General features: G+C 39.2%; 1 protein-coding gene across 1 annotated transcript; it reads right to left on the bottom strand.

Moving 5' to 3' along the window:
• Nucleotides 1–2,912: 2,912 nt before the first annotated feature.
• Nucleotides 2,913–10,954, bottom strand: LOC102689690 (ras-related protein Rap-2b). Its single transcript, XM_006637434.3, has 2 exons — nt 10,256–10,954; nt 2,913–9,921 (listed from the first exon to the last, which is right to left on the bottom strand). The coding sequence occupies exon 1, from the start codon at nt 10,851–10,853 to the stop codon at nt 10,302–10,304; it is 552 nt and encodes a 183-aa protein (XP_006637497.1). The 5' UTR covers nt 10,854–10,954; the 3' UTR covers nt 2,913–9,921; nt 10,256–10,301.
• Nucleotides 10,955–21,260: the final 10,306 nt, after the last annotated feature.

Genomic DNA, 21,260 nt, shown 5'->3' with positions numbered 1-21,260 from the left:
TTCATTTCATTTCTATAAGGGGAAAAGTATTAAGAGATCAGGTCTGAGGAAATTGGAAATTAACATCTGTTAAACTACAATTCAGAGCAAAGTGCATTTTTTTTCCTTCCTTGGAAACCATGTGCAGAAATGTAATCACTTGTTTCTCCCAAACTCTCAAATCACTTGTAAACTGTTTCTGAAGTCAAAATCATTACAGCTCTGAGAAAAATAAAAACAAATGTGACATTTAGATTTGCCAGAATTTGGATTCATAAAATACTTTTGAAAGCGTCTCATTGATCTGGAGCTCAAAGGCCTACAATGACTCAAAATATTGTTTCACACCTCTGGGACCGGCAGTAAGGAGCTCCCTATTAACCTAAGCACATAGATGGTTCAAATGAATCAATATTGCACATAACTTAATTAAAATGTTTGATGTTGCTGTTTATCTAAAGCAACAGACACAGTATGAGTTTCACAGTCTAAAACACTTTCGCTCAGCTGACTAACAAATTATCAGACATGGTCTAGTTCAAAAAGTTCATTTTTCTCCCAATATGCAGGATTTCCTGTAATGTTCAGCAAAGATTAAGGAAGAAAATGAGAAAGTGAAGGTTTTTAAGGTTGGCTTACTGATAATGAGTGCTGGAGAAAACTCTGTTAATGACCTTCTCTACTGTGTCTGTATTTTTCATGCAACAGCATTTGAAGTAAACTAATTCATATATGTATACTCAATATACAACATGTAACCTTTCCCTGATCCCTTAAGGAAATCTATTTTTTCTACGATACGGTTGTCCCAGAGAAAAAGAGCAATCGTGATTTATCAAGTACAAAACTTTTTTTTTTACAGTATAGAGTGCTATGATCTATGAAGAGAAACACCCAAAAATATTCAGTTGGTATTCTGGCCCAGTGTCCACATTAACAGGGAGCAAACCGGTCTTATCCCAACTTCTGGAGTATAATGGACACAATGCAGTTATCTCAGAGTAAGTGCAGAATTTTCTGGGTTTGAGTTATTCTGAAGCATAAGACAGGCTTGGCCTTAATCAAGCATCAAAGGATGTGTAACTAACAGGAGAACGTTTAACTTTGTAACCCCTCCCAAACCTCCCTCCCAACGCACAAACACACCTTCAATACTTGCAAAGCCCCAATCAATCAGTGTTGTTAAACAGGACCACCACCAGGAAAAGTGGTTTTAGAAAGAAGTCACCTGGTGAATTCCACTGTGCCTCAATCCAGATCATTGCCACTTAGCTGCCTTTGGAAAAGGCAAGTTTCTCAGAAACCACCCACAGTTTCTTACACTGTTGGAGACATGGATTCTGCCTGCATCTTTCATCCTCCACAACACTGAATGCTAGATGAGTTTAATACGTAACCACTTGTTTGGGCACCTCGGCTACTTGCTCATGGAGATGAAATAGAAATCTGGTGTCGGCTCCTTAATGACAATGCAGATTAGTCCCAACAGTGTCACGCGGAATAGTTCCATCCCCAAAAATCTGCATTTCACACTGAGCTTGGCAATACCTTCCATTAAAACAGTCCCCTCGCAGGTACCCAAGTATCAGCATGTAAGCAACACAATATTCTCAGACCCTTATATCTCATTAGCTTCATATTATTCCTCAAGGGAATCTTAATTCCCGTTTTTCACCTTCCATTTATGCTTCAAGGAATCGGGTGCTGGGTGAGATCATTAAAAGAACTGAACAACTAAATAGATCTGAGGGGTCAAGTACCCAAGCTGACACAGATCGCCCTCCTTCCTCACAATTTAAACACATCTCTCTGCTGCTCCAGCCTTTCTGTCATCATGTGCACTGGCAGGGGAGGGTTTGAAAGGTTAATTCTGCAAAGGTGCCAGTCCAAATGGAAGCACAGAAAAGATGACTGGAAAAAAAAACAAGTGTTGCCTTAGCATTTCCAAAGAATTTGTAACTTAGCTGTCAAAAACTGAAAATGCACGTACACTGACATTCACACTACTACATTAAATGCAAAATGCCACTGAACCCAGCAAGAGGGTCGCCTTTCGCCTTTGCATCCTTTCTCAAGAGCTTAGTACAAGACCCAAATCTAAAAAAATAAAAGTTCACAATATTGCCTTGCAATATAGAGTTACTCAGTATAAGAACTGTGCACCAGAACTAAATGCATAGAAACAGAATGCATTCAGGATATCACTAAAAGACAGATCAATTCATAGGCTTTGTTCTGTTTAAATGCTAGGGTTGAATAAATCTATTTTTGCTGCATCATCTGCAGGGCAAAATGAAACTCTGGCAGCACTCTTTAAAAGGCAGATGTAAAAAGCTTGAACAATTTGGTTACTGAGAAAGTAACGGGAAATCAACTGCAAACCTGCCAGAGACGTGCTTCCTGTTTGCATAATTAGGATTTAAATATTCCATAACATAACAGCCTGATACAGTACTTCTTTTTTTTTAAAGAAAACTAATAATGAAAATACAATGTGTATCCTCTGCAGAGCAACATTTAAAACTGTAATCTAGTCTTAACTTCCTATAATTCCCCAAGTGTTTAAATTAATTGCTAAGAGGCTTTAAAAACATAACAAATGTGTTCTGGAACCAACAGCATTTGTTCCATTTTTAATGCCTCTTGGTATATAAGGAAGTGGAAAGCTTAAAAGGATCACATGGTAAAATAGTCAGCCACAACTCCAAAAATACTCTGTGTACATAGACCAACATCAAAACTGAATTTTAAACATCTCCTGCACGTATGTTACTAATTTTAACACTGAAATTCAAACTGAATGAGTTGAATGAACATTGCACGACACTGAACTCCCCGAGACTACACTGCACTGTGCTCTGAACTCTTTGACAACCAACGCACACTTTCACAAGTGGCTACTACACCCTTTGAAATGACACTGTGAAACACAGTTATAAAAGACCTTTATTCAGCTAAGACACAAGGTAATCATCTCCGTGAAGCATCCCACCCACACAACCCGTAAAAGTGGTACTTTGACAAGGAGAAATCTGGACAGCCCAGGGATATCAAAAGAGTTGCTGCACGTCCACACACAATCCCATAAAAATGAAGGTTCTCCGATTAACAATATTAACTTTACACAAAACATTTGCAAAAGCACAAGCGTTTTACATCTGGCCGGGCCCAGCATGTACAGTGTCCTTTAGAGGCTCAATCTCATCTGCCTCGGCTATCTTCACAACTGGGATAAGAACTGTTCTTCTCCACATAACGCAAACCCATTCAGGCTTTTAAATGTTTGGTCATATATTTGCATTTGTTTCTTAGTAGGCTCCCTCCCCCCGCCACTACGAATCACACAAAGCCTTCTTACTTGACACCATCAATACAGTTTTGACGTCCTGCAAGTGATATGCTAGACACAGGGCAGTTAACTCAAGATGTTATGCGCGGTGACAATACCACACAAATCAGATGAGTAAAATAAAAAAAGAGCACAAAGTCCAGAATCTGTTCAGAACTCTCTAATTAAGGTTTAAACACGCATCAAGAAGCACAAAATGTGGCCACAATATCTCAGACTAAATTTGCTGATGGAGTTGCAGAAAGCCTTTCGTTGGAGCTAAACTTGTCCTAATTCTTTAACCTGTTAGTGGGACACATTCAGATTATGTCAGTGTTCAGCCACCGAGACAGAGGCAAAGATCAGCAGCTACACGATAGCTTATCATTGTTCAGGAGAAGCATCCTACACCAGCTTCCATGTCTAATTCCATCCCAGCACCTTGCTTTGAAAATGCAACCTTGATAAAGTGCTTACAAAGTCTGGAACAGCAATACTATACTTGAGGCAAATATGAATGTTTGGTTATAACGCGTACGTGAGCCAAGAATATCCTTGAGAGTCAACCACACAAATCGTGCAAATATTTTCTCACAGGATCTCCGTGTCTCAAGGTTATTTCTGTTCTTTATTATTACTGAGGCCCTCTGTGGCAGCTGCCCAGAACGATGTCAACATACACTAAGGAAAGGAGAAGACATCATCTTTTGGCAAAGCTGGTGAGGACATTTGGAGACTTTGCCTAAATTTAGACTTTTCTGGCTGATCAGTCTTGAGGGGTATACCAATCTGGGGGCGATGCCAAATTCAGATGCCTCTTTTGTTTTCTCTGTGCTGAAAATGTCCTGGCTTTTCTTTTTTCATTGCCGGGTCAAGCTGGAAACGGGTTTTTCAATCTGCATTTTTAAAATCAACGTGACACACTCTGAAAAGCTAAATGACAGCAGTCTTAAGTCTCAGAATATAAGATTTAACCAAATGTCTCAATTGTGTTGAAGTTGAAGTTTTTGTAGAAACGTATATACATATATAAAAACCTCTTTCTTGCTAATCATAGTAATTCCCCATATTTAAAATTAAGCCCAATACCCATCACAGAAAAGCACATTTTCACCTAAAAAAACCCTTTAAGGTTAGCTTTAGATTTAGGGCATGTCATGACTTGTTAGACAACCTGACAGAGTGGAGGAGGTGCTCATGAAACTGTATCTCGATGATGTGATTATCACATGACTCTGCCCCAGGCACCAGCCATCTTAAAAGTCTGCCTTATATTTCCTGTCATTCAGGATCTGCCATCAGAAGGGCTGAAAAGCAGTGCATTCCTTCCTGTTCACCCCAGAACTGTACCCAGAGCCGTTTCCCTCACCCCCCACTCTAGACAACTGCCTTTACAGCTGTGCAAATGACTACAGTTTGAAACTGAAAACTGGGGAGGGGAAAGGGGTATTATTACACAGCTTAATACTTCTTTTCTTACTTAAATGCATTGCTTGGAGTTAAGGAAATTATTTCAATAATGCTGCTTCAAGGATAAATGACAGAGGCATTCAAACATAAACATTCAGATTAGATCATACAAACGTATTCATGGCTTAGGTCAGTAAGGGACTGGCCAAATAATTTATTATCAGAATTTAGATTTAGAACTTTAGAAAAATAACACCCACCTGCTTGCACATAAAATGAAATTCCTGGCCAAACCGTCAAGTGTGGTGAAATGTAAACAGGGAAAATACTCTGATTTTAAACTGGATGTACAGTAGTATGTATGTTTGTGTGTAAGTCTGCTCCACAAAGAAGCTATGTAACAGTCCCCACTACCGACACAAACTATAGGCAGGAAGTTCTGTTACCTTGCGCTACTGAAATGAACACTAACAGGGTTGTTAAAAACATGTATACAGTATATGCAAACACAGCCTTTTCCTTAAGAGTAGCAAAGCCCATGTTTTTAACTGAAGATCACTGGAACATAAAGTAAATCAAACTTTACTGAAACTACCATCTTAAATTTCAAAAGAAAGTATACTAATCATCTACGGGCAGCAGAACAAATTGAAATGAAGATATACTGAAGTATACCTTATCACAACATAAAGCACTCACAACATGGAACCATGCAATTAAACCAAAAAGAGAGTAAAACAACTTTAGCTTTGTGGGAAATGATGACCTGATATTTCAAACGGGTTTCGTGCACATCACTCTAGTTGCAGTAAATTGCTATGCAGTTCTGAGTCCTCTGCTCAGACAAGTTATTTTTATTAAAGTGCGTCTAGCAATCTGAAGGTTATGCCTGAAACATGTCAGGACAATCGGGTGATAAGTATTACAAAAATCCACAAGAATTTCAGGGTATTCTGCACACTCATTAATTGAAGGCTGTGCTCAAAGCAATAGATGATGCTGCCAGACCTACGAGCCTCCTAAATTTGAAATTCAGATTATTTTTAACCATACATAACAGACAGCTCATACTTCTTTTGGGAAAAATAAAGAAAGGGTTTGCACGCAATGTGACACCCCTGCAGGTCTAATTAACATTTATCAGTGCATCTCCTCAGTGGTTCTCTTGTTGATGGATGAAGATCGAAATTCACTGTGTTGTACTTGAAAACCCACGAAAGACAGCACTGATATCTGCATGAATGGTCCATCTGTGCAGTGCTTCCTTGTTATAACGCGGGAGAAGAAGAGTGTAATAAAAACCACTGTGGCCTTCAGGAGAACCACAGTGAAAGAAGACGCGACCCTTGTCACCCTCGGATATGAGATGAGCACCGCAGGGAACCACAGAGGCCATCTTCAGTACAGGAGGACAGCACCACTCAGAGGAACCAAGACCTTCGCTCATGACAACACCCAGAGGAACTGCGCTACATAAGAAAAACACAGCCACGGACGGCTGAGCCACTTCAAGGATATTTTCCGGCCCTGATCTCGTCAAGATACTAACAAACACACAGCTCCGGTTCTGTTTGACGCATCACAGAACGTTTCAATGAAAAGAGTTACATTTTCCTGTTGCTTAATGCTTAGTTCATATGACAGCGTCTACTGGCAAAACAGCCCTTTTTCATCCAATCTCTCAGACATATCACGTCCAAACCAATTTTTTGTCTTTTTTTCCCCGCTTTGGCTGGAACTATCTCCTCAACAAGGCATGTCAATCAAACAACAGGGTCAAGTCCTAAAAAAAAGCTCCAGAATTTCACACTCAATTACAATGATTGAGGCAGAAAGGAAGAAGTTGGGAGACCAAGCTTACTTCAATTAAAGTTTCATGACTGTTCGCCTTAAGAAATGAATAAGGGAAGTGAAATAAGCCCAGAAGAGAAATTGGGAACTTAGTTCTGAAACACTTATGATTGAGGCCTGGTGTCATCTGTGCCTTAATACAGCAGGCCCAGTAATGTTTCATTCATACACTGGAAAGTGGCAGGGAGGGTTTTAGGGTAAGAACTTAAAGGACAAACTATCCAAACAAGAAGACAGCTGCCAGCGCAGTATATGAAAAGTCTAAAACACAGTTTGTGAACTACTGGTTCAGTTTTAGTGTGCACACCTCAATCGAGTATTGTATGATATGCAATGATCAACCAACCTGAAAAGAACAGCTCTCGGCACTCATTACTTATCCATCTCAGTTATTTTAAAAATCATCCATAAATGAACTGAACTTACAATTCTGAGTCATAATAAGCACTGAAGGTGTTTTACAAAGACCAGATGCTTTTTAGTGAGACAAGGGAATGCTTAGGAATCCTTGAAGTGAACTTCCTTGTCACTTCAGCTTGACATTTAAATCTGAAGCAGACAATTTTAAATCTGACATTCTGATTCACAGCCTATATGCCGCAGAGATGCATATAACCTTGCTGAGGAAACATTCAGATGATATGATTAGCTCATTCTTAACGCCAACAAGAACAAAAAAAACATGATAAACAACTAAACACATACTTCTTAAATAGGAGGGTTTAGATTCATTCAATGCTCTGGAAACAAACTCAAATGATTCTTACAGTTTTTTAGACAGTAACCATCAAGATTGCAACAGCTGCACCTTGAAGAAGAAAAAAACATTCCACATTCCCTGTCATCTTCTCTCAAACGCACACACTTCAGGTATCGCAGTTGGAGTCCCTCCAGCGCCAAAAAAAGAAAACCGTTGCAAAGCACTCTCTAACAAGTACATTTGAAATTAAGAAAGGACGGTTACAAATGGCAGGAGGTTTTGCGTCCCATCTAGCTGATTTTGTAGCTAGGAACGCATGTCACCCAGCTGTTTCGTGAAAGACACTGGGGCATCTGCTTCAAGAACAGGACTGGGCAGCCAGTTCCAGACTCTCACAACACTTTGGATAAAAAAGTGCCTCCTGATCACAGCTTAATAAGCAGCTCCACACAGTTCTAGATTGCAATAAAGTAAACATCTTTCAAACACATATCGACAGAGAAACAAATCATCACAACCTCTGAAAGATCAAATCCTTTATCTTGCTAATCACTTTCCTGTAAAACAAAAGCATGAGGTGACTGAAGACACACTACAACGTGGTACACCCACAGAACCACATTAAACACCATCACCATTTTCCAGCCCTGTCCCTGGAATACCCCTACGTCTTTTGAGTTTTTGTTCAAACTAAACCATTCATCTATTACGTTTACCGAGCTATTTGCTTACAGTTTCATGGCTTGCATAGTAAAAGAAGGTATAAAATTTGCATTTAGTCTGGACCAGAAGCGGGGTTTCAGTATTTCACCTTCAAACGAGAAACCTAAGTGACAGGAACTTAAGCAACAAGTCCATAGGTTCCCAAGAATGCTTATCATGTGAGTGTTCGATATATTGACCTTCTCTCTTGTGTATACTCTTCACTAATTGATAACTAGGGACAACCAATAAAGGTACAGGGAAAGCAACAATTTAAACCAAGTGGAAAGAGATCTATCCACTATGTTTCCTGGTAACAATAAACAAACAGGAGATTTTTTTTCTCAAACTAAGACCCTGCGTGCAGAAAACGGCCAGAAATCAAACAGCCGAAACACACAGACACAGACGATACCACTGACACGGGGCTGGGAAACACAGACTATCAACAACACACCGCCACTATCAACAAATTAAAACAAACGCACTGCTTTACTGGGAATCGTTGTCGATCCACAGTATGGTCTACTACACTTCAGTGTGTGATGGTTTCTGCAGTTTCTCCTTCATCTGTCAAGAGTGATTCAACTAGAATGTGGTGAATCACATTTTTCCATTTCCGGCTATGAGAATGACAAAGGCAGGTACTAAATACTTTTAACGCTGCTTTTTATACTACAGAGAAATTGAGTGTAACAGGTTATCTGCTACACACCCTTCCTAACTTATTTTCACCCTGGATGACTCAATCTCTACGTTGCTGCTGAAATCCCTGTGTGGTGCAAACACAGCATTTCACAAGACTGCAGACAACAGGAAAACCCAAAGGACTACTAGCACTAAAAATGACAGTGACAGCTAAGGGAGACATTAAACACATTTGAGATTTCTTTATAATCTGCAAAGCATACTTTGTAGTGCAGAAACTGCAGTTAAACTACAAAAGCAGTACAGTGTGTGTTTTTAAAAGCGGAGGTCTGTATCAAATGCACATTTGTACCTACAATACTTGACAGAGTGTGAACAAAACAGAGAGCACAAATCCATTTTTTTTTACAAATGCAATTTGTATTAAAAGTCTTTTGAAAACAGACAGCTGTTAAAAGGCTGGTCTGAAAATAAAATTACAATCGGGTTAGAATTCCAATGGTACATCACATTTTGTTAAAACAAAAACACAAAAATTCCTTTGCATCTGCTGGTCTGGGAAGAAAAGCAGGGAAGAACAGCAAAACTGATGTGATGATATCCAGTACCTGTGGACTTCAATTAAAATCAGGCCGAACCTCAACAGGCGTAGAAATTACATTTAAAAGGCCAAGATGCTTTTTTAAAAAACGCATTCAATCAACAATAGGTTCTTCTGTCTCTTTTTTCTCCTGTCTGATTACCTAAGGGAAACAGTTAAGTACTTTGTGGATTGCAAGATAATGGGATTGGGTGGAGACTTTCGTAGGTTGGCACTAAGTTAAACAGCTGATTTTGGAAGGCACTAGTAGACACGGGGCTCTTGGCGTCCCCAAATCACTAATTAAGGTCTTCGTTGACGGTGTTACGGTGGCACTGCTCAGATGATGCAGGTTTTTCTGATCAAGCAAAAAAAAAGTTATTTTTCTTCTTTTAAAATGTGTGTTTCCCAAATTGAAAATACCACTGATTTCCTTAACTCCCAACTCTATGTAGCAGGTACAAAATATGTTTTTCCCCCCCAGAAACGAACTTGCCCGTTCCTGCTCCCGACAGCAGAGTCTGATTAGTTCCAGTTAAGGGTGCAACAGATGACACCGCGTTTTCTGCTTCCGTGCAGAGCTCTTACAATCTCGGTGACCCTTTACGGGGTGCTCCTTTTTCCCGGTTCGTGAACATGTTCTCCTCGCATTTAGCCACACAGAAAAAGTCTTATTCCGTCCCAAGAGATATCTTCAGGAACCCCCGCATCAAGGATGAAACCCTACAACAGATTTCCAGGACAGAAAGAAACAGACGTGTTGGTCTTTTTCTTTGCATTTTAAGTAAATAAATATCACCACCTAGGCACTCGACAACGATATTTCCAAAAATGCAAATGTCTTTTTTCTTCTTTGTTTTTATTCCCAGAACACTAGGCGTATTCTGCCATGTAAACACTGGGTTTGGATCACGTTTTGTAAGAAGAGTGTGCAAGACAGCAGGACACTTTTTTAAAAAAAAATACTGATCATGATACAGTCGACGTATTACACCATAACGTTATCAACCAAACTGGTTAGTCTTCGGATCTTTAGTTGTGTATTAGAGTCACTCACCATCGCAAACTTTTTTTTGTTGTTGTTGTTGTTGAGAAAATATGTTTTAAAGGATAACACACGAGGAACAGCACTGGTCGTCCCCGTTTGGCTGCGAGGCATAGTTCATCTGCCTGACAATCTCTGCAAAGAGTTCGTCTACGGAGCCTTTATTTTTGGCCGAAGTTTCCATGAAGGGGCAATTCCATTCATCTGCCAGCGCCTTCCCTTCCCCCGAGGACACTTCTCGCTCGCCTTCCAAATCCACCTTGTTCCCCACTAAGATCATGGGCACTCGCTCGTATCGCTTCACCCGGATGATCTGATCCCTCATCGGCTTGATGTCTTGGAAACTCTGCTGGTTTACCAGGCTGTAGACCAGAATAAAGCCCTGCCCGTTTTTGATGTACAGGTCTCGCATGGAGGCGAACTGCTCCGTCCCCGCGGTGTCCAAAATCTCAAGCACCGAAGGCGAAGAGTCCACCTCGATCTCTTTCCTGTAAAAGTCCTCTATGGTCGGGTCGTATTTCTCTATGAAGGATCCCGTTACAAACTGCACAGTCAAAGCCGATTTGCCCACTCCGCCCGATCCAAGCACGACTACTTTGTATTCTCTCATGGCTTCTGAAATAGTCCTCTCCGCCTCGCTTTCTCTGGGCTGCGCTTTGCGCCGCTGGCCGCCCCGGTGCGCTTTCAGACCTTCAGGAGCCCCGAGCCTCGGGACGCCCCTTTCCACCCGGCTCTTCGGATTTCCGCGGCGATCGTGCAGGATCTGCGTGTCGGGCGAGAAGCGAGGCGATTTAAACCGTGCCCCAGCATCAGAAATGTAACATGTTGCGCCCTGCTGTTTCCTTGTGCACTGCTACTGTAGAAGGAGTGATCAACGCACTCTGACCACGCTCTTCCTGCCCACAGACACAGCGCGCAGCGTCTGCGCGTCACGGCCCAGAGGCTGGGCTGAGCTTCTTAAAGGGGTAACGACGAGCTCGCCGTCTGACTCTTGCGCCCGGTTTTCCCCTACTCACCTTTTGTGTACAGGCGTGTGATACCGGGGGGGACAAATCACGCCCAGTCTTTGCTAACGGCGTGCTTTCATGACTCATCAACCCCCGACACCCCTCTTCACCGAGACGCATTCACAGTGGAGGAAATGCCCCATTCAGCCGGCGCTGCTGTAAAAAGATTGATTCACAAAAGGAGGGGAATCTAGGTGTGTGTAAAGGCGATTAATGCATATCCAGAGCCATCCGGTCTAAGAAAATAGAGGTTGGGTTTAAAGCGATTTCTTGGCCTCTAGTTTTTATCATAAAGTGTGGATTTTTAGATAGCCATTGGCACTTGGGTTAGAACGCCTCACTGCTAGGTTTGACAATAAAACGTGGATATATATATATTGGCACTTGGGTTTGAACGCTTCACTCATGTTTTTTTTTATAATACAGTGTGGATTGTTATATATACATTGACTCTTGGGTTTGAACGCTTCACTGCTGTTTTTTATAAGACAGTGTGAATTATATATATATTGGCATATGGGTTTCAGCGTTCACTGCTGTTTTTTTTTTTGGTACACAACAAGCGACGGGGAAGACAATAACCATACTAAATCTGTTTCCTGATTCCAGTCAATGAACATACTTTACATAATCTTAACCTTCTTTTGCAGACAAGCCAGTATTCTCTAGCTGAACGCCATTTGTTTTACAACAATGACCCTATAAAAGCATCCTCACATGTCGTTTAGCTTCTTTTGATCACAGTGTACTTAAAGACTTATAGGAATATGTAGATTTATGTGTCGTACCACTATCCGCTGTCAATTGAGAGACACACGGTGTCTCTCAAGATCTGTACTGCTTCTGAACAAAAAATACCATCAGCTAATGCGCTTGTTTGCTTTAAATAATACGCCACTCATTGAGGAAAAAGGGAATGGATTTAAATTAAGCGCATAGAAAACTACGGCAATAAAATTCCACTTTAAGTGACTCACAACGAAACATTTCCAGACAAATTTACTTATCATGTGCAAACTAACACTAAGGCATCACGAGATGGTAAAGGATTACAAATAATTCGTGCATATGCACATAAACAGCGTCACCTGTAATTGCTTAAAGGTCTGTTTTTTATAGGAACGAAACACGATGAACTGCTATTATTTAAGTATCTCTGATCCAAGGTTACTTACAAAATATACAATATTACAAAAATACAAAATATTATCGTAATACAATATATACTTCTTTCAATATTGCGCTTTTTTTGTGAGAAACACACTATAGAAAACACTCAACTGGAAACGCTCATTAATCCTTATCCTACATAAAAGTATGTCTTCTTTAATGTTCATTACCCCCCAAAGAAACTGCAATGGCCCTGGCAATAGTTTCGAACCGAAATGTATTTAGTTGATTTAAACGAATACGTTCTCGGAAAAACAAACTCTCCATTTATTTAAAACCATTTCATACGTTTCTCTAGCTACTGGTTGTCATTGCCTAGACACAGCCGATACTTGGCGAAGAATGTAACTGCAAGTAACTGCGCTGTAGTTGAGCACCTTTGATAAGCAGAGCAGTGTACCGAAGTGAGTGAGTCATGCAGCCTCGCTAGCGCAGGTGGGGGTTATCTGTTTCTGTCTGACACATTCCTCTGCCTTTGTGGCTTGTGATGTGAGAAGGGTTCATAACTCACTGCCTTTTTCCTGCTCGGGACTTAGGCGGGGCTGTTTCAATAAAACAGCGAAGTGGCACCAATCATTTTCTGCACGGGTTTTGTGTAAACCTCAGGGCGTCTCGGCGTTGAGAACACACTGATGTATTCGGCAGAATCGGTACATTAAGATTTTGAGAGGTGCAAGTATAACGTTTCAGTTTAATACTTTCTTATGTTTTAAAGAAAATAAAAAAACGCAGTCTTAAAGCTAGCAACTAAATTAGTCCTATCCTTGCTGTGAATCGTGGGATATGTCTGAAATACATCAGACATGATAGGTTTGTCTGTACAAGACTAAAAAGGTTCAGTTCCTTCAGCCTGTCAGTGTAGGAGCCTAGCTTCTCAGCTCCTGTAATGTCTGCTCTTCTCTGCACTGATTCCAGTAGCAGAAATATCTGTCCTATACCACAGCGACAAAAACTGTTCTAAATGAAGCCTTACTAGTGTGTTATGCAATTGTAACATAGCTTTCCTTGATTTGAATTCTCGATTTGAATTTGAGTTGTATTTCCACACAGTTTCTGCTTTTTCGAGATACCTAAGGAAATGAAATACCCGTTTTTGACATGACATGTGCAAATAAAGGTAAAGTCTTTTTCCCACCCACACAAATATTCCTGCACGGTGGAAGATGAATGCAGGTTACTCCTAGTACCTAGAAACAACAGAATGTTAGTATGATTTCTTTGTGATTGCTTTCTTCTGTTTTTTCTGACATTTTTTCAACTATACAAGGGGCTTTTGTATTCTTCATATCAGTTCATTCAATGAACTGTAAACACTGAAACTATGAGGAAGGACGCAGAATAGCCCCTGCAACAGACTTCTGTCTGCTAACGAGATATACCGTTGACATATCTCGAACTTTATTCCTGCCAAATGAAAAGGTAGCACAGAGACCTGTGACACAGGAAGTCATGGGTTTCCTCCATTAGACAGAGAGAAGTGTCTGGTGGCTTCGCCTTATAGCCTTCCTGTCTTCCTGTGCACAGACGTCATTCATAGAATCGCACGAAGCGTTTGTACTCGCGGAATGGAGATAAACTGGTTCAGTAAGCCTTGCAAAACAACAATTGCATCTTTAATATGTGATGGTTTCATCTTTGTAGCTGGATGTAAAGAAAAGATGCTCAAGCTCACTTTCTAAGAGGAGAATATTAATGACATCTTGCAGTTTTGGCAGGGCTTCGTGACTTCATGTGCATCACCTGCAGGGTATGTAATTAACACAGTGCTAATCTCTACAATGCAATTGTAAACCTGCTCATCTGAAAATGATTTTAAAGGCAAATGAATTTATTACATTTTTACCTCTATATATCATGTATGTGTCATGCAGACATTTAAAGGTCAAATATTTTCTTTACCCCCAGAGTAGGGGCAAGTTTATACATATATTCATATTTTATTTAATATAGTTGTTTCTAAACATTTTTTTTTCAATGAAACAATACAAGCAAAAGTAGGACTGAAAAAAACTGCTGTCTTTTTTAGATAAATACAAACCATGTGACAACTGTGTTTCAGTGAATAATCCTCTGGAAAACAGCAAGCAGTCATTCCACTGGTGGAAATGAAAATGGTCCCAGCCACCATCCTCCCTCATAAACAGTTCCTGAGTTTAATAAACAAACAGGGCCAGAGAAGACTAACCATTTAAAAGTAAGAAAAGGTGAGGGAGTAGTAAACAGCCCCCATTTCATTACCTTTTCATACCAATGGAAGATGATTTGTTTTTCTCCTCAGCCTGTGGTTAAAAGAAGCCTTTGGCACCCAGTTCTTCCTCAGTGTGGGAAATCAATACTTTCTGTTTCACGGACTGCTGTTCTTCAGAGAGCAGCAGTTTTAAGTCATGATAAAATTAGCATTTTTTTCTTTCTAAACTTATTGACTGCTTGTGTGCAGTACATTCCCCTGACATGAACTGTAACTTGCACTTCATATCCACTGCGTATATCCCCAGGGGGAAAATTGTGAAGTGAAATATTCTAATCAATAGCTCTTTAATCGGTGTGTGTGTCAAATATCGACTTGCAGTTCAGTGGCACATACATTATAAATACGATTTGATATGTTCTACTGAGCTTTTTCTCCAAAACAGACCTTTTAAAAAACAGGGAAGTCCCGCATACGATGATATCTAAACCACCTGGATTTGAACCAGCAAACCATTTTCTACAATAAGCACTAACCACACACAGAAGACAGAATACGGCAAAACCATTAATTACGAGTAAGATCATTTAACATGTACAGAAAGTAATCAAAGGAACAAGTAATAGGTTTATTCCATGCTGAAAAGAGAAGAGAGAAAACACAACGTTTCAGCTGTGAAGCCTTCTTCAGGTGTGAGGGGAGCAATCAGCTCCATTTGTCTTTTCACAATAGGGCAGGCAGAGAGGCAGAGTGCCGTTACAGTTCTCTAACTGAGGTTAAACAGGGCAGCCGAGACGCTCATTCTCTTTTTTCTCTTTTGTTTTTGCTGATTAAAGGCAATCCACCAGAAGACTACTGCATGTGAAAATTAAATCAAAGGTGCTATTGTGTTTCCTTCTGATGAGGTTTTACAGCAAATTTAGCGGAGATACGGGATCTATATCCCTTTAAGAAAGGAATCTCACACCTTTTATGGCCACATGTCCAGACTAGCTTTGCTGCAAAGTTGAGTACAAGAGAAACACAAGGCCGTTTGTCAGAAAGCTGAGCTGTAATCTGTTGATTTGTTACTGGTGAGGGCATTTTCCCTTTGTATCACAATGCAGAAAAGCAAGAGTAAAACTGAATACATTATTTGATTTATTCCTACATTATGTACTATGAATTCTTCTAAAAGTAGTATTATTTAACCAGGTCCAAAATAATAACAATAATAACAACAACAACGGTCATTATTATTATTATTATTATTATTATTATTATTATTATTATTATTATTATTAGACATGTCACTTGGAATGTCCATGCCATTGGACTATGGGAGGATATCAGGGCACTAGCTATGTAGACATGGGAATGTCAAGCGAACTCCACAGAGAAGGTAAGGTTCCCAAGTCTGGACTTTCACTGAAGTATTGCAGCCTGACACATTCAAAATGGAATAAAATGGAATAAAAACTGTACTGTATGTCAAACCCTAGGCAAGTTATGAGAACTTCCTTTCTTTTGTTTTTTTCAACCCATGAAACCTGCACGTGACCTGCAAGAGGAAAGGGGGTTTTCTCATTACTGCAGTGTAATGAAAAAACCACAGAGGCTTGGTGTCACTGCTGAGAGCCTCATTGAAAAACTCAAGAATAACCTCACCTCCGCTCTGCTGCTTTGCAATGCAACAGGACACAGACATAGCATCTAATGACTTTTGTGCAAGTCCTGTTTCCAGCCCTGATCTGCAGAACCGGATCAGGGCAACATTAGCACAGACTTCTCAGAATTCTTGAAACACACTATATCAACATGCTATGAAGCAGCAGCCTCACTCAGTTTATTGACTTGATTCAGTTTCTCATATCTCTTTATATACCTCTGAGAGCAGTTGAGTGAGGGAGGTGCTGCTTACCAGCATGAAAAATACATCTTGACATGAGAATCCTTTTGCTGTTTACGTGCATTGTAAGGCAAACTCAGCAAATGTTGTAGCTGTATACAGCATGCGGATTAAACATTATTTCAAGAAGATATGCATCTGTGAATGCATGTTAGTTTTTGGTATTCATGAGATTCTACTTTGTAGAATATTACACTGTAAAAATCTTTCTTGGTAAAAGAACCGCCTGACATGGTAATTTGATTATTCAGATGTTTTTTTCTTGATTTAATACTCAATGGAGTTCCAAACCAGTTGCAAGGCTTGAAAATGATTAATTAGTGCTCTGATGGAGAAGAGAAAATAAAAGAAACTGGTTCATCTGGCAAGGGGTAAGGATTTTGTCACACAAATATCTCTGGCTTTTATTTGTTGGTCTTAACTAAGAAGGCTGATTTACAATACTGATTACAATACTAGTTTTCACTTGGATAATTGTAATAGCCTGACAACAAAAGCATTGCTCTAAGGCTTCCAAACTAAATGTTTTAAAATCTTTAGTCATCATTTCACAGAGATCTTCTTCATACAGGGTAGTATTAACTTCATATAATAATTGGTGCTACTAACAGTCTAAACCTGTATTAGAATTTCCATTTGTTTTTGGGGTTTTCAATGCTTCAATTTAAAATGCTCAGTATGGTTAGATTGGCATATACTGTAGCAGAAGCATTCATATTGAAGTAAAAAGCTGTACACAACACACATTTATGAAGGTACAGTATGTAAGTACGTATGTGGTACATGTGAGAGTAGTAACTGTGTGCTTTATAATACCAATAAACTGTTTGGCACTCTAAACAATATATCATTTATAAGGAAGATTACAACATGAATTTTCACTTATTGCATCATTTATCACCAAGTTTCCACATCAGATACTAAAATGAGTCAATCATCTCATGTAATTTCAAGTAACACAACGACTGATTAAGTGCTACCTCATAATTAAAATGTATCTAGTCAACATTCATAATGAGACAGTTTCTCCGAGCTTAAAAGAAATACAGCCACTTGACAAGGTTGTATTAGTTCCCCCCAATAGAATTTAAAACGTTTCAGTCACTGTGGGCTCATTCACAATTCACTGTGCGCTAACTTATCTCCATAAGACTGTAGTTTGGTAGATGATAACTAAATTCTCTTCATAGCTGCAATGTTATCTTTGATGTGGGGAGACCAATATCCTTCGAAGGTTCACCCTGCTAGACATTAAACAGCAATGCTCTCTTCTCTTTCTCTTATCCACAGTTTCACTTTAACGTGCCGCTAAAATGTAGTTCAGTGGCTCTTGCAATGTAAAACAAATTCATTTCTGAATTCTTAAAACTGCCTTCTTCCAGTATTTATGACATTTATTAAGATTTTCTGGGCCGCCTTCATTCTCTGTCACCTGCCTTTGAGAAGACATTCAAGGACTTTTTCTGCGAACACACAGATCAATACTATCAGTAGAGCGCCTATGCTGTTTAGAATGTGTGGGCTGTAATTCAACATGGAATTAAAAAAAAAACTAAATGTGTAGCACCACAACTCACCCTGATATGTACTGTATATAGGCACATTTTATTGGTGACTGGTCTGACAGTTGATTGACATTTTCTAAAGGCCAGAGTCACTGAGCATTTACAATTGGGCCTGGACTTTTCACCCCATAAGACTTCACTCAGATCACATTTGCCTTTTGCTGATTTCTTGTAGTCAGCATGCTGTGCTAAACACTTTGAGAATATTACCTTCAGTCCCACATGCGGAAAATGTGACACTTAATTGCACTGGATTAATTAATAGCTTTATGTTTAACAGCAGAGAATATATAGATTTCCTGCCTTAATGCAAATGAATTGCTGGAGCCAATTAATAGATTAATGTGAAAAACACTGGAGATAACCCAACAGAACCTAAGTTTCTTGAGTTACTTAAGTTAAATTAAATTCAAATGTGCTGCATCAGATGATCAGTATTCTGAAACCCAAAGTGGTTCCTCTTTAAAAAGTGCTGCCTACATTTATATGAAATGTTACAAAATACTTCTGCTGCAAAATCTTTCCTGAGCTGCGCTGAAATCGAAAAAGGCAGGGTTGAGTAATGTGAAATCGTAGATGATGATTTCTTTTTAGCTTTACGGTTTATGTAAATGTTTTTGGAGTATTATCTTCCCCCGGATATAAAGGCTTTAGTGGGAAAAAACGAAAAACAAAACAAAAAATAAACTAAGTGACAAAACCTGGTTACTGATGGTTTTCCATAACTGTTAGAAAAAAAAACGAATGGCCTATGTACAGTATTTTACCATATTTTCATTGTTTGTTGTGCCCTTTACTTCAGAGCATATTAAAGAAACGCAGCGCAGCTATCTCTTATCAATACATCTCTTATCAAACACTCGCTCACCATATTTCGTGCTCTTCGAACTTGGCTTTATTATTGTTCATGATATGTAGGAAAATGTTTGTTTCCTCTTTCTTGAAAGCTACTGTTAAATCCACTGATGTATATCTAGCAAGAGAACACATATTGTATCTGAAAAAGTAAAACACATGTACATTTTCCCTGAAACCTTGTTTGTAATGTCAAGTATTTTTACGCAGGAGGAAAGACGTTTGAAAGGTAACCTGTAATTAGTAACAAAATTATTCAAATACAGTCAAACACCATTAGAGTATACAATTCTGTAGGTTTGCTAATAACTGCTTTATTTAGTTTTTTGTAACTTGCTTTGCGAATTATATCCTCACAGAAAAAGAAACTAATTGCCAGAGAGACAGATCCCACAGAAGCCTTTAGAAAAGAAAGACATAAAACTGAAGAAAACTGTTGTAATAAAAAGCCTTTATAATACAATCAAACTGGTTCTGCACAGCCTTGAAAAGTAATTTGTGAGGCTCACATTATACCCAGGTTTGCCCAGGTTTTACTTTAATTCCAGCTGTCTGCCTCTCTCCCATTACAGGTGCAAACTTGCACCCTAGATGGCGCTGTCCATTTGCTTCTGAAGAAAACTACCGAATTTGACACAGTTTAACTTTACTGTGTCCCAGAAAGGGTAGCTAACGCTGTTGCCTTGTTTTGCATTTAGCTTGTGGCAAGTTCTGTATGGAGTCTGCATGCTCTCTCCATGTCCACGTGTGTTTTCTCCCATGGGCCAAAAACGTTCTGTCCAGGTTAATCACACCAGTATTAGCAGCAGTCCGTGTTCTCAAACACCTCAAGGAAGCAGACAAGGTGTCTTCGTACATCGTTAATGTTTGCTTTAAGATGACAAGTGTTTTAAATAGTGTAGTAACAAGCACCCCCATACCCAGAGCTTTATTATTTCATCTGTTTATTCAAAGCCATTCCTCATACTGCTCTGCAATAGAATAATACCAGGGACATTCTCAAGGAAAAACTTTGTAAATAGCTTTCTTATCTAATTCAGCTTGTGCACAATTTGCACTACTAATATAAGAAAACACAGCCAGAAGGAAGACTTTATGGTTCAACAGAAGTCTGTCTTCTATATACAGTATTTTATTAATATATCATTACTGTATCATATTATTAGTTATATATGTATGAAAGGCATCTTTGTTTCACACTCAGGGGACACCAAGATTGGTTACATAAAGCTCACAGTTATTATTAATAGAATGTTATTTTTTACATTTTCTACATACAGTATATGAGCATTTTTATTTTGAAGTATGGTTTCTCATTAAAAATATGAAAGAAGGACCTTGGTCACTTAATTAACATCTTTGTGCTTTGTAACACACATGCGCTCAGTCCAGCAAATAGTCTGTCACAACAGAGGGAGAATGCGAGGCTGAAAATTCATTAACAGCTTGGACAAATTTCAGAGGAAAGAGAAGGTTTGTCTTTTAATACTTAACATAACATTTAAAAGTGTCATCTTCAAGAAGTACAGAATGGAATTATTCTATGAACAGACATTTATTATAATTTTCAGTGGGTGCTGAAATACAGCATGTATAGCATAAAGCAGATGAATCGCCAGTTTTAATACTGTTTCAGGTAACATATAAAAAACTCTTCAGGTAACATATAAAACACATGCTATGGCCTTTACTATTACGGTTTGTCTTTTTGTTATTCCAAATGTTCTTGTAACTAACTAGCTTACTATGAATAAAAAAAGGAAATAGCTGAGCTAGAAGAGGCTTAAGAAAAAGTTGATGCATCATTTACATCTTCTAGGCACGGCGGGGAATCCCTTAAAAAGGCAAACGAAATGCTGGGCTATTAGTTAAAAGTGTGGAATTGAATAGCTGATTCTAGTATTCAAAATCCTCAAAGGCGAAGACAGGGTCAACCAAACAAACCTCTTTAAAATGAACAGGGAAACACAAACCGGAGGGCACAACTGGAAACTACATGGGAGTGCATTGTAAACCTACAACAGGAGGCTCTTCTTTAACCAGAGGCTTGGAAGAGTGTGGAACAAGCTACCCAGCCATGTCTTCTAAGCTGATACTATGGCTTCTTTCAGGAAATGGCTGGTGAAATCCTTTGATCAATTATCTACTAATTACTAAATGGCCTAGATGAACCTAATAGCCTCATGTCATTTGTAACCTTTCTTACGTTCTTATGTTGTCATAAGTAACGTGATGCTACACTGAGCTAAAGGTTCCTATTGTGCCTGTATCAGAGTATAGAGAATGTGCTCAGACTAATGTCTTGTAAAGCGGATTCAAGCCCAATGTAGATTCAAGCACAGTG

This window comes from Lepisosteus oculatus, chromosome 13 (assembly GCF_040954835.1).
Source record: "Lepisosteus oculatus isolate fLepOcu1 chromosome 13, fLepOcu1.hap2, whole genome shotgun sequence".
Lineage (NCBI taxonomy): Eukaryota > Metazoa > Chordata > Actinopteri > Semionotiformes > Lepisosteidae > Lepisosteus > Lepisosteus oculatus.
Note: the sequence above shows the minus strand (reverse complement) of the source record. Positions and strands in the feature narration are given on the sequence as shown.